Source organism: Ornithorhynchus anatinus, chromosome 3, assembly GCF_004115215.2.
Source record: "Ornithorhynchus anatinus isolate Pmale09 chromosome 3, mOrnAna1.pri.v4, whole genome shotgun sequence".
Classification (NCBI taxonomy): domain Eukaryota; kingdom Metazoa; phylum Chordata; class Mammalia; order Monotremata; family Ornithorhynchidae; genus Ornithorhynchus; species Ornithorhynchus anatinus.
The window spans coordinates 52,776,846-52,792,314 of record NC_041730.1 but is presented as its reverse complement, the minus strand read 5'-3'; the positions used below and the strand labels follow the sequence as shown (position 1 = coordinate 52,792,314).

At 68.7% G+C, this 15,469-nt stretch overlaps 1 protein-coding gene across 1 annotated transcript; it reads right to left on the bottom strand.

The window, feature by feature from the left end:
* Positions 1 to 504: 504 nt before the first annotated feature.
* Positions 505 to 12,317, bottom strand: PIGO (phosphatidylinositol glycan anchor biosynthesis class O). Its single transcript, XM_029061536.1, is given in 16 exon segments — positions 505 to 1,124; positions 1,126 to 1,165; positions 1,773 to 1,843; positions 2,223 to 2,446; positions 3,073 to 3,132; positions 3,135 to 3,191; positions 3,194 to 3,274; positions 3,817 to 4,022; positions 4,024 to 4,271; positions 4,274 to 5,287; positions 6,437 to 6,622; positions 6,887 to 7,046; positions 8,312 to 8,435; positions 8,588 to 8,731; positions 9,164 to 9,657; positions 12,270 to 12,317. Coding segments are annotated over 16 exon segments (3,174 nt in total). The 5' UTR covers positions 12,272 to 12,317; the 3' UTR covers positions 505 to 1,061.
* Positions 12,318 to 15,469: the final 3,152 nt, after the last annotated feature.

Below are 15,469 nucleotides of genomic sequence, written 5' to 3'. Positions count from 1 at the left end.
TCACCCAGCAGACCAGTGGCGGAGTCCGGATCAGAACCCACGACCTTCTTGGTTCTATTTATTTGCCATTGCTCTTGTCTGTCTCCCCCGATTAGACCGTAAGCCCGTCAAAAGGCAGGGACTGTCTCTGTTACCGGATTTGTCCATTCCGAGCGCTCAGTACAGTGCCTCTGCACAGAGTAAGCGCTCAATAAATACCAGTGAACGAATGAATGACCTTCCGACTCCCAGGCCCGTGCTCTATCCACCGTGCCCCCTGCTTCGATCCAGAGGCCGGCTCAGTGTTCTCCGGAGGGGCTTCTGGCCGTCACAAAGCCAGGAAAACGTCTGAAAGCCTTTCGGGCAACAGCCGGGGGTCTCTGTGCGGACGCCCCCTCCGCTCCCACCCCCAGCCAACCTTCGCGACACGCTAAAGGAGCAAAGAGAGGTCCTGAGGAATGAGCCCTCCCTCGACACCCGGCCCCCGAAACATCCAGGCTTTCTGCCTAAGACTCACACGCAAAGTCCGTCTTCGAAGATTTTATTGCTTTCTCTGTCCCCCCCCACCAAGAGGTCAATCCTTTGGCTTCCCAAACCCGCCACGCCAAGAACCGGCCCTGCAGCTCTCACTCTACTCGGGCACCGTACTCCCCCGCCGCCCCACCGCCGCCCCAGCGAGGACGGCTCTCAGACTGCCTCTCCGGTACCCCAGTCTCCCACCCTCACCTCCGCCCCGCGGCCCCTCTGCAGGAAAGCGGGGCCCCAAGAGGCCGGGCCCGCCCGAACCCCCTGCCCCGTAATCTGAAGATCCACCGTCCCGCGGCCAGCAGACGGTTCCGCTGCGAGACCCAGCCCCTAGAGAGCCGACACGGGGCTTTGGGGGGGAGGGGGGGGGCGCGCCTCCCTTCCCGCTCCGGCAGACGCGAGCCCCGTCGGTCCGGCCCGTTGAGGCATCTCGGGAGACGGGGAGGCCGGGGGCCCAGCGGTCGGGGCTCCCTGGAGGGCGGGTGGGCCACGGGCCCCTCGGGAGAGTCCGGGCCCGGCCCCCCGGCGCTACCTGGCCCGGGCCAGGATGAGCTGCTTCACCTAGGGAAGCTGACGGCGCAGTCCACCCGCATGACGAGCCCCAGGCCCAGGAGGAGCCCCGACGCTGCTCACCACAAAGCCCGCGGCCTCAAACAGGAACCTGCGGGGCGAGCGGAGCGGACACCGGGACATCAGCCCGGACCCCGACACCTCCTCCCCTCTTCCTCGGTCTGTGCCCCTCGCCGCCGGTGCTCCCCCCTCCCGCCCTCGGCCCCCCCCCCCCCAGAGCCTGGGAATGGGGTCGACTGGCTCCTCTCCTTCCCGCTAAGCCCAACTCTGCTCCTTCCCTCTTCCCCCCTCCACGGAAGTCACCCGTCACGTCACGACTTTCCGCTCCCTCCCATCCGCCCGCCTCCGCCGCTCTGGATTCGGTTTCGGACCCTCCCCTCCGCAGCCCGGTCCTCTCGATGCTAAAGCTAGCCCTCGCCCCGCTCTCTAGCCGCACTTGTGGGCGGGGAACGTGTCTGGCAACTGCGTCACATCACATTCTCCAAGAGCTTAGTACCAGTGCTCTGCACAAGCAAGACGCTCAGTAACTACCACGAGTCGACCCGCTGGGGTCAGGCCGGCCCCCCGCTCCACGGCGTCCCCCTTCCTGGCAGACGGGCGCTCTTAGGATCCGAGCCTCCCTGGACGGTGGGCCCAGAACCCCACGTCAGGTGGAGGAGCCTCCCCGAGCCCGTCGGTGGACGAGGCCGACCGCTTACTTGGGAGCAAAGACCTTCCAGACCATCAGGTGCCTCCGGAGAACAGCGGCCGCCAGGACGCAGGCCAGGACCTGGAGGAGGGGAGGAGGAAAGGGATGGAAAAGGGGGCGAAGAGTGGAGTGCCCCGGATCGGAGCCTGGCGGGAATCCGGCGTCGGGAACTTGGCATCGAGGACAACCCGGCGCGGCTACTCGCCCGGTCCCTAGAGTGCCCGGGGGGAGTCGTTCCGGCTACCAGAGGGAACCGTCCAATGCCCCCCACCCCGGGCCCCCCGGAGGACCCCGACCGGGAGGGGGGCGTCTGTTTCCGTCTTCCGGGGGCCCGCCGCGACCCGGCCCCAGAGTCACTCGGACTTGGACCCTCGCCCTCAGAGAAGCCCAGCTCCAGCCCGCCCCCGCCCGCCCGCCCCCGGCGACACTTCCCGCGGGACTCTCCGCGTTCCCGCCGCACCTGCAGCCCCAGGACAAACAGGTACTTGAGACCGAGCTGCAGGAGAGCGGCGGAGAACCGGTCGGGGGCGTCCCGAAGCCGCATCTCCGTCGGCGGCTCCGTCTCCTCCGCCGCCTCCCCGGCTTCCTCCCGCGGTCCTCGGGCGGGCGGGGACGGGGGCTTTCCCTCCTCGAGGCGTCCGGCCCTCGCGACGGACGGCCAGAAGAGGAGCAGCGGACAGCCGACTACCGCGGGGGGGGGGGGGCCAGGGGTCACCGGGGAGGCCCGAGCCAACCCGCCCCGCCCCCACCTCCAGCCCACCGCCACGTCCCCCCGGGGAGAAATCTGGGGGGGGGGGGGGGGGAACAGGTAGGAAACGGAGCCCCAGAGGCCGGAAAACCCAACGCCACAGATCCCGGGCGGGGCTCCGTCGGCCGAACGCAGAGCAGGCCAGAGAAACACCTAGCGGGGTCAGAGCGGGCCGGAAAATCGGAACCCGCGGAGAGCGACGAGGCCCCGTAGCCCGAGAGTCACGCCTGGTGCCGGGAGGTTCTCGGCCCCGAGAGCGGAGGGGCGGGTCCGGCCGGCTACCCGGACCCTTAGGGCGTGCGGGGGCCAGTCGGGGCTCCGGAACTTTACGGAGGACGGGGAGAAGCCGGGGGGACCCGGGGAGAGCGTGTGCCCCAAGGGGAGAGGTCGAGCCGAGGCGGGGAAGGGAAGACGGCGGGGAGGACGCGGGCCAACAGAGACGCAGGGGAGATTTCAGAAGGCCGGAGGGAGGAGCCAAACGCGACACGGCACGGGAGGGCGGCCGCAGGGAGACGGAGCGGGGTCTCCGCGGCTCCCCCCGGCCCCCCACGATCCGAGTTACCTGCGAAGAGGAAGTGAGAGGCGAAGGTGTTGGCTCCCACCAGCAGGCCGGCAAGAGCGGGGCCCCGTGGCCGTCGGGGAAGCCCACGAAGGCCGCGTTCCAGTGGATGGCGGTGAAGACGGCTGGTGACCCGTGGCGTAGAAGAACTGGGAGGCCGAGAGCGCCCAGGCAGAGACAGCCGTCCAGGGCACGGAGAAGAAGCCTGGCCGGGCGGAAGCGGGGAGGCGGTTCCGGGTGGAGCCTGCCGCCGCGGGCCCCCACCGGCGCTTCTCGTCGGCCCTCGGCCGGGAAGGACCGAAGCCACGGGAGAAGGTCCGGGCCAGGGCCCGGGGCGGCCGGGAAAGGGGCCCGGGGCCCGGGGCCGGCAGCCGGGGGGAGGGACGGGGGCTTCCGGACAAGAGGGGGCACGGGCCGAGGGGGTCCGCCCTCTCGGCGACGTCCGAGCCCGGGAGGGACGGGCTTGCCCGGAGGCGGGGGGGGGGGGGGGGCTTGGCGAGACGGCCCCTCGAGGGAGGCGGGCCGGGGCTCAGGGACCTGGTGGATATCTCCTCCCCTCGCCCTCCCCAGACCCCCGGAGGCCCCCCACCACGCCCCCCGCCCCCCCCAGGAGGCCTCCGGTATCCGCCCGGTCCAGACGGTGAGCCCGTTGCGGGCGGGGACCGTCCCCATTGCCGCGCTGTAGTCTCCCAAGCGCTCGGCCCGGTAAGTGCCCCTTAACGACGGCTGACCGGACGAAGGGCCTACCCGGGAGGTGCAGGGGGCCCGTGGTGGCGAGGAGCTGCAGGAGCAGGAAGCTCTGAAGGAAGAGCAGCAGGAAAGCCAGGCTGAGCCGCTCGGCGTGCAGCAGCAGCAGCGGGAAGCCCAGCAGGGCCAGCGTCATCACCAGGGCGGCCGAGTACACGCCGCCGGGGCGGCGGGCGGCCGGGGGTCCCGGTCCCCGCCCCCGGCCCGCCGCGCAGGGCCTCCCGCAGGCGCCGGTAGATCTGGGGGACCAGGCGGCCCCGGGCGGCCGGGCGGCCGGGCGACCCGGAGGAGGGGGCGAGGCCGGGGCCCGGCGGGGCCGCCGGCCCGCCCCGGGCGGAGACCGCCACCGGGCGCCAGAGCAGCAGCCCCAGCCCCAGGCCCGCCAGGCCGAACAGGGCCCGCGGGAGCCCCGCCAGGACCCCCCGCACCAGGGCCCGCAGCCGGCGGGGGCGTTCCCGTCCGCCCCCGAAGCCACGGCCCAGTGGGCCGCCGTGCCCAGGGCCAGCAGGGGCAGCCCCCAGCGCACGAAGAGCACCGGCGGGGCCGCGGCGTCGGGCCGGCCGCAGCGGCTCAGCCAGCGGCGGGCCGCGTAGGCCAGGGCCCCCAGGGCCCCCACGCAGGCCCCGTACCACAGGTTCTGGGCCCGGGGGCTGCCCACGCCGCCCAGGGGCTGCAGCCAAGGGGAGGAACGGCACAGGGGGCTCTCCTCCGGGCATCTGTGGAAGAGGTCCGAGAGGCGCGCGCAGGCCAGCAGGCAGGCTAGCGGTCCCAGGGCCCGCGGGGCCTCGGAGGGGCCCGGGCGGCCCCCCCAGTGCAGCCGGGCCACGAGGACCAGGGCCAGCGAGCGCAGCAGGAAGGGGGCCACGCGCCGCTCCGCCACCACGTAGCTGTCCGAGAAGAGGGCGCTCGCCCTGAGGGCCAGCAGCGGCAGGGCGGGCCAGGAGCCCGGGCGGAGGGACTCGGCGCCCCACGGCCGGCCCCGGGCCGCCCGCCAGAAGCCCAGCAGGGAGCCGGCCGCGGCCCCGGCCCCCAGCAGGACCGGCTCCGGCCCCTGGCCCGCGGCCAGGAGCCCCGCCCCCAGCAGCCCCGCCCCGGCCAGGCCCCAGCCCAGGGGCCGGAGCAGCAGGGCCCGGAAGGAGAACGTCGGGGAGGCGGCCAGGGCCGAGGCCAGGGGGCAGAGCAGGCAGGCGGCCGCCAGGAGCGCGGCCCCCGCCGCCATCCGCGCCGGGCGGAACCGGGCCCACGACTCCAGGCAGGCCGCCCTCGCGCCCCGCAGGAAGAGCCGCAGACGCCGGCACACCTCCAGCAGCTCGGCCTCCAGCTCGGGGGACCCCGACGGCTCCTCGTCCAGCCGCTCCAGGAGCCGCCGGTAGTCGGAGGAGGCGACGTCGAAGAGGTCCTGCAGGCGCCGCAACTCCTTGGGCGGCAGGTCCGGGGCGGCCAGGGAGTAGGTGCGCAGGAAGCGGGACACCTGGGGGGGCGAGGGGTACGTCCCTGGGGCGGGCCCGCCACGGGGGCTCTTCCTCTCGGACCGACCTCCGGGCGGCAGAGAGGGGAGGCCTCGGCGGACGGGCCCGCCTCGGCCCCCGAGAGCGTGGGGGACCGGCGGAGGGGGAGGAGGTGGAGGACGAGAACGCCGCCGGCGTCCCCTAGGCGCCTACTACGCGCCGAGCGCCGGGGTGGAGAGCTGGGGTCATCCGACGGGACGGAGTCACACGGGGCCCACCGTCCGAGCGGGCGGGGGAACGCGCGCTAAGTTCCCATTTGACGGGTGAGGAAACCGAGGCAAGAGAAGGGAAGTGACTTCACACGCCAAGCCCGTGGCAGAGGGATCCCGACTCGGCGGGGCTTAGTGGCTGGGGCCCGGGCCCGGGAGTCGGAAGGACCCGGGTTCTAATCCCGGCTCCACCCTACGTCTGCTGTGCGACCCGGGGCAAGTCGCTTCACTTCTCGGGGCCTCAGCCACCTCACCCGTAAAAGGGGGAGAAGCGCGTGAGCCCCACGGGGGACGGGAACCGGGCCGACCCGAATGGACCCGCATCTTCCCCGGCGCTCAAGGCGGTGCCCGGCACACGGTCGGTGCTTGGAGAAGCAGCGTGGCTCAGTGGAAAGAGCACGGGCTTCGGAGTCGGGGCTCACGAGTTCGAATCCCAGCTCTGCCACTTGTCGGCTGTGTGACTGCGGGCAGGTCACTTAACCTCTCTGTGCCTCAGTTCCCTCAGCTGTAAAATGGGGATTAAGACTGTGAGCCCCACGTGGGACAACCTGATTCCCCTGTGTCTACCCCAGGGCTTAGAACAGTGCTCGGCACATAGTAAGCGCTTAACAAATACCAACATTATTATTATTATTATCATTAACAAGTACTGTCATCGTTCGTATTATCGTCATCATCATCAGGCCCGGGCTCTTCCCACTAGGCCACGTTGCTCCGAGTCTTCCTCGCCTCGCGAGGGAAAGGAGGAAGGGCCCCAGCCCGGCCCTGGGCGGGAAGAGGGAGAATCGGGGGACGGGAGGGGGGAGGTGGCGGAAGTGGGCTTGAGGGGGCACGGGGGAGGAGACGCGGCCAACCTCTTCCCACACGCTCCCCCGCTCCCGCCTCCCCGTCCGGGACACGAACCTGCTGGGCATTGAGGTGGTAGGCGGAGGCCTGGGCCAGGGCGGCCGAGCGGGGGCCGGCGGTCCCGGCCGGCGGGCCGGAGAAGAGCTCCGCCATCACCTCGCCGACGTTCCCGAACGGGATGGGCAGGCCCAGCAGCAGCGCCAGCGTCGGCACCAGGTTCACCTGGGCCACCGCTTCCGGCTCCTGGAGGGGGCGAGGAGGAGAGGCGGCGGGGTCGGCCAAGGGCGGGCGGCGGAGGCGGGGAGGGGGCTTGGGCCGGGACAGCTGGGCACGGGGAGGGAGGGAAGGGGAAAGAGGAGGGTCTCCCCCTCGCAAGAGGGGCACCGCAGAGCGAGGCGGCTGGGTCGGCCGGGGAGGGAGGGGAACGAGAAATAGAGAAGGTGGAGGCGGGGGCGGGAGACGAGGGAGGAGAGGGAGGCTCGGCGGCCCCCCGGGGCTCCCCCTTACCCGCGGAGGGTCCGTAGGGAAGAGGGGGGTCTTGCTGTAGAGGAAGAGCGCGGCAGAGACCTCCCCTTCGCTGTCCCCGCCGTGGTCCCCGGTCTCCGTCATGCCGTGGTCTCCGGCCACCACCAGCAGCGTGTCGTCGGCCAGGGACCGCGCCAGGGTCCTGCTCGCGGACGCGGGGGCGGGCTGAGGACTCGGCCCCCACCCGGAGAAACCGAGCCCGCCGGCGGCGGGCAGCGGACCGGCCCGGGACGGACCCTTCCCGGATGTCCCGCGAGACCCTCTCTTCGGCGCCCGGAAGGGCCCCCGACCCCGGAGCGAGGAGAGGCCGGCCCCGCCCCGCCTCCCCAGAGGGGCGCTCGGGGCGGGAGAGCCGCGGAGAAGCAGCCTTGGCTTCGAGGGCCCGGGCTGGGGAGTCGGGGGCGGTGGGTTCTAAGCCCGCCTCCGCCACCCGTCAGCTGGCTGACTTCGGGCGAGCCGCCTGACTTCCCCGGGCCTCCGTTCCCCCATCCGGAAAACGGGGACGAAGACCGTGGGCCCCCCGCGGGACGGGCCGATCGCCGCGGATCTACCCCGGCGCTTAGAACGGCGCTCGGCACGGAGGAGGCGCTTAACGGATCCCGTCATCACCGACCTCATCGGGTGAGGCGCGGCGAGGCGAGCCACTCCTCCCCGCTCTGCACCTCTCCTCGTCCCCTCGAGGTCGAGAGCCGGTTTCCATCCCCCGCCTTCTTTCCGCCTCTCTCCCGGACCCCGGCCCGGCCCTCTCCCCGGTCCGTCGGACTCCCCCGCTCGCCGTCTCGCACACGGGCCCCGGCCCACCCTCTCCCACCCCTCGGCCCGTGTCCGCCCCAGGCGGCTCCGGCCACTCGGGCCTGGGGAGAATTCGAGGAAGGGGGCCCTCGAGGGGCTCAGAGGGGCAGGGCCGGGGGCAGGAGAAACAGAGGCTGCAACGGCACGGGTCACTGGAGATCTGCCCAACGCCAGGTTAGGGAAGCCGTGCCGCCTCGCAACCAGTAAGGCTGCCCCCCGCCGAGCAGAGGGGGGTCCCGCCGCGGAGCGTGCCGCGGGGCCTCCGAGGGCCGGCCGGATGTCCTCTCGTCTCAGGCGGGGAGCCGGGCCCCTTCCCGGCCCCGCTCCTGCGGCCCGGACCGAGCCGGCCGGGACAGAGAGAAACCACCCCCGTCTCACGCCTTCATCGACGGCCGTCTCCCCCGGGAAGGCTTCCCCGAAGCGCCTCGCTCTCTCCCCGCCCGACCCGCCGGCGCGGCCGGTGACCGCCCCCCGGCCCCCCAACCCGCGCTCCTTCCCGCCGCCGCCGGGCCCGACCGTCTTCGGACGGTTCGAGCCGGGCCGGACCCCCTCCCGGCCCGTCCACGCCCCCCCCACCTCCCGCCGGCTCGCCCCGGGGTCCGCCCGCCCGCTCACCGGAGCACGTGGTCCATCTGGGTGAGTTTCTTGGCCATCTCAGGGTGGTCGGGCCCGTGTTTATGGCCGCAGTGATCCACGCCCAGGAAGTGCGCGATCAACACGTCCCAGTCGCTTCCGTTCACTGCCCCCGGGACCCCCAGGCAGGCGGCACTGAGGCTGGGGCCCCTTCCCGCTCAGAGCCGCTCGGCGTCACCCCTCCGCCCGAGCCCACTCCCCCTTCTCCGCGCGGAGCCGGGATCCGGCGGCGACCCCGGGGGCCGGAGGGCGCCTTACCGATGGGGTACAGGTGCCGCAAGATGCCGTCGTCCACCGTGTGGAGGTCTTTCACGTTGAAGGAGGGGAAGAAGAAGGCCTGGGCGAAAGCCCGGGGGAACAGCCCTTCCCAGGTGTCGTCCCCCAGGAACACCACACGCTTCCCTGCGACGCCAACAGACGGGGGCGGAGGGGCTCGGACCGGGGGCCGCGGGGCCGGCCGGGGCTCACGCCAGGCCCCGAGGACGGGGCCGGCCGCCCCCGAGCCGGGCGAGCCTCGATCCGACGCCCCCGCCCCCTCGCCCGGGCCCGGACACGGACCGCAGGCCGGGTGACCGCGGAACGGGGCCCGGGCGGGAGGGGTTCTAGACGAAATGCCGGAGCGAGGGAAGGACGGAGACGGGGGAGGGGGAGAGGAGAAGGGGGAGACGCGGAGGCCCGGCTCGGCCGACGCCTGCCCGGGGAGGGGGGCTCGGCTCAGAGGCCACCCGGCCCACTCGCCCGGGGCTCCGCCGTCTCCGGGTCGGAGAGGGGGAGGCCCCCCCCCCGGGGAGCGGAGCGCGAGACCCCCGAGGGAAGGCCCTCCCCCGTCCTCACCGTTCTGCACCAGCTGCCCGATGAGGTTGTCCTCCCGGATGGCGTAGCTGGCAAAGTTGCTGCCGGCGTCGACGAAGGTGGGCAGCGAGCCCGTGGTGAGGGCCTTGATGCGCTGCATGGTGGTGGTCGGGGGGTCGGCCCGGAAGCGGTAGAGCCGGCTGTGGCGGGGCTGACCGGTCAGCAGCTGCCGCAGGGAGCCCAGCCGGTTCTGGAAGGGCCGGGGGTCCCGCAGGCCGGGCCGGCTCTGGGCGAAGTCGAAGCGCAGGGCGTCGATCACCACCAGCAGGACCCTGGCGAAGCGAGGGGCCGTCCAGCAGGCCCCGGGCACCCCCGCGCCCCCGCCCCGGGGCCCGGGCCCCGGCCGCTCCCGGCAGCGGCTCCGGTTGGTCAGCTCGACGCGGGTGAGCAGGAAGCCGCTGGTGAAGAGGCCGATGCCCGCGTAGAAGAGGAAACAGGCCCAGGTCAGGAACAGCAGGACCGGAGCCTTCCTCATCCTGCCGGGACAAGTCACTCGGGTGATTCCTGCTCTGTCCGGCCCTTGTTTCTTTCTTTTAACGGCATCTGCCGCGGGCTTACTCCGTGCCAGGAACCGTAATAACCATAATAACGTCGGTATCTGTTAGGCGCTTACTATGTGCCGAGCACCGTTCTAAGCGCTGGGGGAGATACAGGGTCATCAGGTCGTCCCACGTGAGGCTCACGGTTGATCCCCGTTTTCCAGATGAGGTGACTGCGGCCCAGAGAAGTGAAGCGACTCGCCCACGGTCACACCACTGACAGAGCCTGGATTCGAACCCATGACCTCTGACTCCCGAGCCCATGCTCTTGCCGCTGAGCCTCGCGAGCACACGGTCTCTGTCCCACGTGGGGCTCCCAGCCTTCGCCCCCATTTACTGAGGCCCGGCAGAGTGAAGCGACCTGGCCGGGGTCACCCCGCAGAGAGGCGGGAGACTGGCATTCGAACCCAGGTCCTTCCGACTCCAGGCCCGGGCCCTACCCGCTAGGCTCCGCTGCTTCTGCGGTACTCAGGCCCGTCTGCCCATCTCCGCCCGTCTCCTTCCCCGCCAGCCCCGCTCCGGAGCTCCGGAGCTCCGGATCTCGGCACCCAGGTGGTCCGAGGCCTTCCCGCCTGGAGGAGAGCCAACCTCGTGAGGCGGTATCTGCTGGAGGTCTCTCAGAACTAACGCCCCCTCTGAACTGGCCACCGTGGGCAGGAAACGTGCCGGTTTAGTGTCCTATTCCGAGCGTTCAGTACAGCGCTCTGCACGCCGTAAGGGCTCGATGAGTACGACCGACCGCCCTCGCCCGCTTTCCCCACGTGCGCTGCCCCTTGTCCCTGAGGACCTCGAGGGCCTTTTTCCCGCTCCCGCTGAGGGCCGGGGGACAAACGGGGGGACGGGGGCCCCGGAATCAAACCCGACCCCCCCCGTCCGGGGCCCACGCCGCCACGCCGCAGGTCCTCTCCCGTCACCTTCTTGCCCCGAACCTGCCCCTCGCTCGGCCGACCCGCGCCCCCCTCTCGCCTGCTTCCACCCCTTCCGGAGGGAGAGGGCTCAACCCGTCGGCCCCGGGCCGGGACAGCGCTCGGAGCTCGGGACGGTGCTCGGCACGGGGTGGGCGCTGAACGGACACCATCGTCATTACTGCTATTGGTCTTGTCTGTCCGTCTCCCCCGATTACCCCGTAAACCCGTCAGAGGGCGGGGACCGTCTCTATCTGTTACCGATTTGCACATTCCAAGCGCTCAGTCCAGTGCTCTGCACAGAGTGAGCGCTCAATAAATACTATGGAATGTTTTTATCGGTTATTATCATCACCCACACGGTTCCCCCTATCCCCAAGGGCCCAGAAAGCGGCGGGGTGTCTGTCTCGGGAAGTGGAGCCTCTTTTCCTCTGAGCCCGGTCCCACCCGCTCCCGAACCGGGCGCTAACGAAGTCTGACTTCCATCCTTGCCACCCGGAGAAATGCCGCGGAAATGGAGGAAGTAATAATCATCATCATCGCGGTATTGGCGAGAAGCAGCGTGGCTCAGTGGAAAGAGCCCGGGCTTGGGAGTCGGAGGTCGTGGGTTCGACTCCCGGCTCTGCCACTTGTCAGCCGGGCGACCGTGGGCCAGTCACTTCACTTCTCTGGGCCTCAGTCCCCTCATCTGTAAAATGGGGATTGACTGTGGGCCTCACGTGGGACGACCCGATGACCCCGTATCTCCCCCAGCGCTCAGAACAGTGCTCTGCACATAGTAAGCGCTTAACAAACACCAGCATTGTCATTATTATTCGCTGCTCTGGGCCTCAGTTACCCCTTCTGTAAAATGGGGATGAAGACCGGGAGCCTCACGTGGGACAACCTGATGACCCTGGATCTCCCCCAGCGCTTAGAACAGTGCTCGGCACCTAGTGAGCGCTGAACGAATACCAACATCATCGCTATGTGCCGAGCACCGTACTAAGCGCTGGGAATGGGCAAGTCGGTAACAGATCCAGGCCCTCACAGTCTATAGTAAGCGCTCACTATTGAGTGAATTTTCCAGGGGATAATAATAATAATAACGTTGGTATTTGTTAAGCGCTTACTACGGGCCGTGCCCTGTCCTAAGCGCTGGGGTAGACAGAGGGGAATCAGGTTGTCTGTCCCACGTGGGGCTCACAGTTTTAATCCCCATTTTACAGACGAGGTCACTGAGGCCCCGAGAAGTGAAGTGACTCGCCCACGGTCCCCCAGCCGACAAGTGGCCGAGCCGGCATTCGAACCCATGACCTCTGACTCCCAAGCCCGGGCTCCTTCCACTGAGCCACGCTGCTTCTCCGGGGAGGGAACTGGGGGGGGGGGAGGGAAACGACTGGGAGGGAACTGGGGCCCAGAGGGAGGGAAACGACTCGTCCAAGGTCACGCAGCCGGGTGGTGAGGCTGCGAAGCCGTGACCTTGCGCCTCCCGGGCCCGCTGTGAGATGCATGCTGCTTCTCCTCCACCCCATGCATCCCTGCATCCCTGCATCCCTGCACCGGTGCAGCCGTGCATCCCTGCACCGGTGCACGCGGCGCTGCAGGCGGGCAGGTCCCGGGGGGGGGGGGGGGGGGGGGGGGGGGGGGGGGAAGGGCGCTCACATTCCTCCTCGACCATCGACGAGCGGCGCGGCCGGAAAGAGCGTCGCCGGCGACCCCGGAAGTGCGGCGCCGCGCCGCCCGGCCCGCACCAACGAGACGCGCGGCGCGGGGGGGCTAGAGCGGACCCCGGGCACGCCCGCGCCCCCTGCAGGCGCCTGCCGGCCTCGCAGTCATTCATTCATTCATTCCTTCAATAGTATTTATTGAGCGCTGACTAGGCGCAGGGCACTGTCCTAAGCGCTTGGAGTGGACAGATCGGTAAAAGATAAGAGACAGTCCCTGCCTTCTGACGGGCTTACAGTCTAGTCGGGGGAGACGGCCGGACAAGAACAATAGCAATAAATCACTCGCTAGTATTTATTGAGCGCTTACTGTGGGCAGAGCACTGGACTAGGCGCTTGGAAGGGACAAATCGGTAACAGATAGAGACGGTCCCTGCCCTCTGACGGGCTTACGGTCTAATCAGCACTGTTCTAAGCGCTGGGGTAGATACAAGGTCAGCAGGTGGTCCCACGTGGGGCTCCCGGTCTTCATCCCCATTCTCCAGAGGAGGGAACTGAGGCCCAGAGAAATTAAGTGATGATGTTGACGGTGATGGTATCTGCGAAGCGCTTCCTCCGGGCCCAGCACCGTTCTAAGCGCTGGGATAGATCCGAGGTCAGCAGGTGGTCCCCCGTGGGGCTCACGGTCTTCATCCCCATTTCCAGCGCTTAGCACAGTGCTGGGCACATAGTAAACGCTTCACAGATAACAATAACGTTGGTATTTAAGCGCTTACTATGTGCCCAGTACTGTGCTAAGCGCTGGGGTAGATACAGGGTAATCAGCTTGTCCCAGGTGAGGCTCACGATCAATTCTCCGTTTTACAGATGAGGGCACTGAGGACCAGAGAAGTCTAGTGACTCGCCCACCGTCACACAGCTAAGTGGCAGAGCCGGCATTCGAACCCGTGAGCTCTGACTCCCAAGCCCGGGCTCTTTAGGTACCCTGGTCATTCTTGTTATTTACAGATGAGGAAACCGAGGCCCGGAGAAATGCAGTGATGAGGAGGATGGCGGTGGTACTTATTCGGCGCCGACTACGTGCCAAGCCCCGTTCTAAGCGCTGAGGAGTGGGGATACGAGCCCATCAGGTTGTCCCACGTGGGGCTCGCGGCCTTCGCCCCCATTCTACAGCTGAGGGGACCGAGGCCCAGGGAACCGAAGTGACCCGAAGCCCAAAGTCACCCAGCTGGCGAGCGGCGGAGCCGGGATTGGAACCCACGACCCCGGGCTCTTGCCACTGAGCCAAGCCGCTTCTCTGTGAATGGCACTGCACCGTCATCATCGTAATCATGGTATTTGGGAAGCGCTCGCTTGGTGCCAGGCACCGGACTAACTCGCTCCCTCCGCTCTACCCGCCTCCCCGCCTTGCGCATGTAGGTACGTATTTGTTAGTTCTCTTCATTTTATGAATATCTGTATATTCCTGACGCTATTTCTTCACACCGATGCCTTGTGGCCTCGCCTCGAGGTCTGTCTCCCCCTCCTCGTAGCGCCGGGGTGGGTACGGGCAAATCGGGCCGGACAGAGTGGCCCAAATAATAATAACGATAACGATAACGATGGTATTCGTTAAGCGCTCATTAGGGGCCAAGCCCCGTTCCGAGCGCTGAGATAGATACGAGCTTACCAGGACGTCCCACGCGGGACGTCAACCTCCATTTCACAGACGAGGGAGCTGAGGCCCAGAGAAACGAAGTGATGTCGACGACGGTATCTGTTAAGCGCTTACTCTGTGCGAAGCGCTGGGATGGACCCTCCCCCGATTAGACCGTGACCCCGTCAAAGGGCAGGGGCCGTCTCCGTCTGTTACCGATTTGTCCATTCCAAGCGCCTGGTCCAGCGCTCCGCGCGTAGGAAGCGCTCAATGAATACTATTGAATGAATGGATGGGCAGCAGGTTGTCCCCCATGGGGCTCCCGGTCTGCATCCCCATTTTCCAGATGAGGTCACCGAGGCACAGAGAAGTGAAACGGCTTGCCCAAGGCCACCCGGCTGAGAGGGGGCGGAGCCGGGATTAGAACCCACGTCCTCCGACTCCCCGGACCCGGTTCCTTCCACTGAGTCACTCTCCGTTTACTTGGCGCTTTGACGCTTTCGTTCATTCGATCCTATTTACTGAGCGCTCACTACGTGCAGAGCCCCGTACTCGGCGCCTGGAACGGACAATTCGGCGGCAGAGACGATCCCCGCCCGACGACCGGGCTCTGGGTCAGAACACCTAATAAGCGCTTAACCGGTATCTTTATCGTCGTGCGCTCCCTGCTTTTTATGGTGTCGGTCCAAGCGCTCAGGACGCGTCGAGCACTGAAGTGGATACCAGGTAGTCGGGTGGGACACAGTCACCGTCCCTCCCCGGGGGTCCCGCTCCAGGTAGGAGGGAGAACGCCCGGCCTGTTCCTCCCGGGCCAGGTCGGCGTGACCCGGCGGACCCCTGGGCTCCGGACCTCAGTCTCCGTTACCCATTCGTCCATTCCAAGCGCTCGGCGCAGCGCTCCGCACGTAGGAAGCGCTCAAGAAATCCTATCCAACGGGCCGCCGGGGCGAAATCCAACGGCGGCACCGACCGCCCGGGGTGGGGGGGGGGGCCTGGAATATAGTCGTCCGGTGGCGTCTACTGAGCGCTCCCTGGGGGCGGAGCACTGTTCGAAGCGCCCGGGAGAGCACGCCGCCACGCCGAGGGGCGACGCTCCCCGTCCGCAACGGGCTCCCGGTCCAGGCGGACGTCGGTGGAGAGAAACGAAACGGCAGACGGCTACGGGAAGCGCTCGGGGGCCGGGGCCGGGACCCGGCCCGCTCCGCGGCCTTCTGGGGCGCCTGGCTTTCGACGCCTCGGTCACCTCGTCCGTAAAACGGGGGTTGACCGCGAGCCTCACCTGGGACCACCCGATGACCCCGTCTCTCCCCCAGCGCTCAGAACGGCGCTCTGCACATAGTGAGCGCTTAACAAATAGCAACATCATTATTACCCGTCGCCCCCGCCCGACCGACCCCAGGCTTCGACGCTCCGGCGAGGCCTAACCGGCGACGACCGTCCCGAAGGGCCTCGGGCGGAAGAGGCGAGCGCGGGCGCCTTCCTCCCCGACTTCGGCCGGTGGCCTCCCGTCCCCCGGGGGTTTCGTCCAGTCGGATTCCGTTCGGCGCCGTACGAGGCGCTTG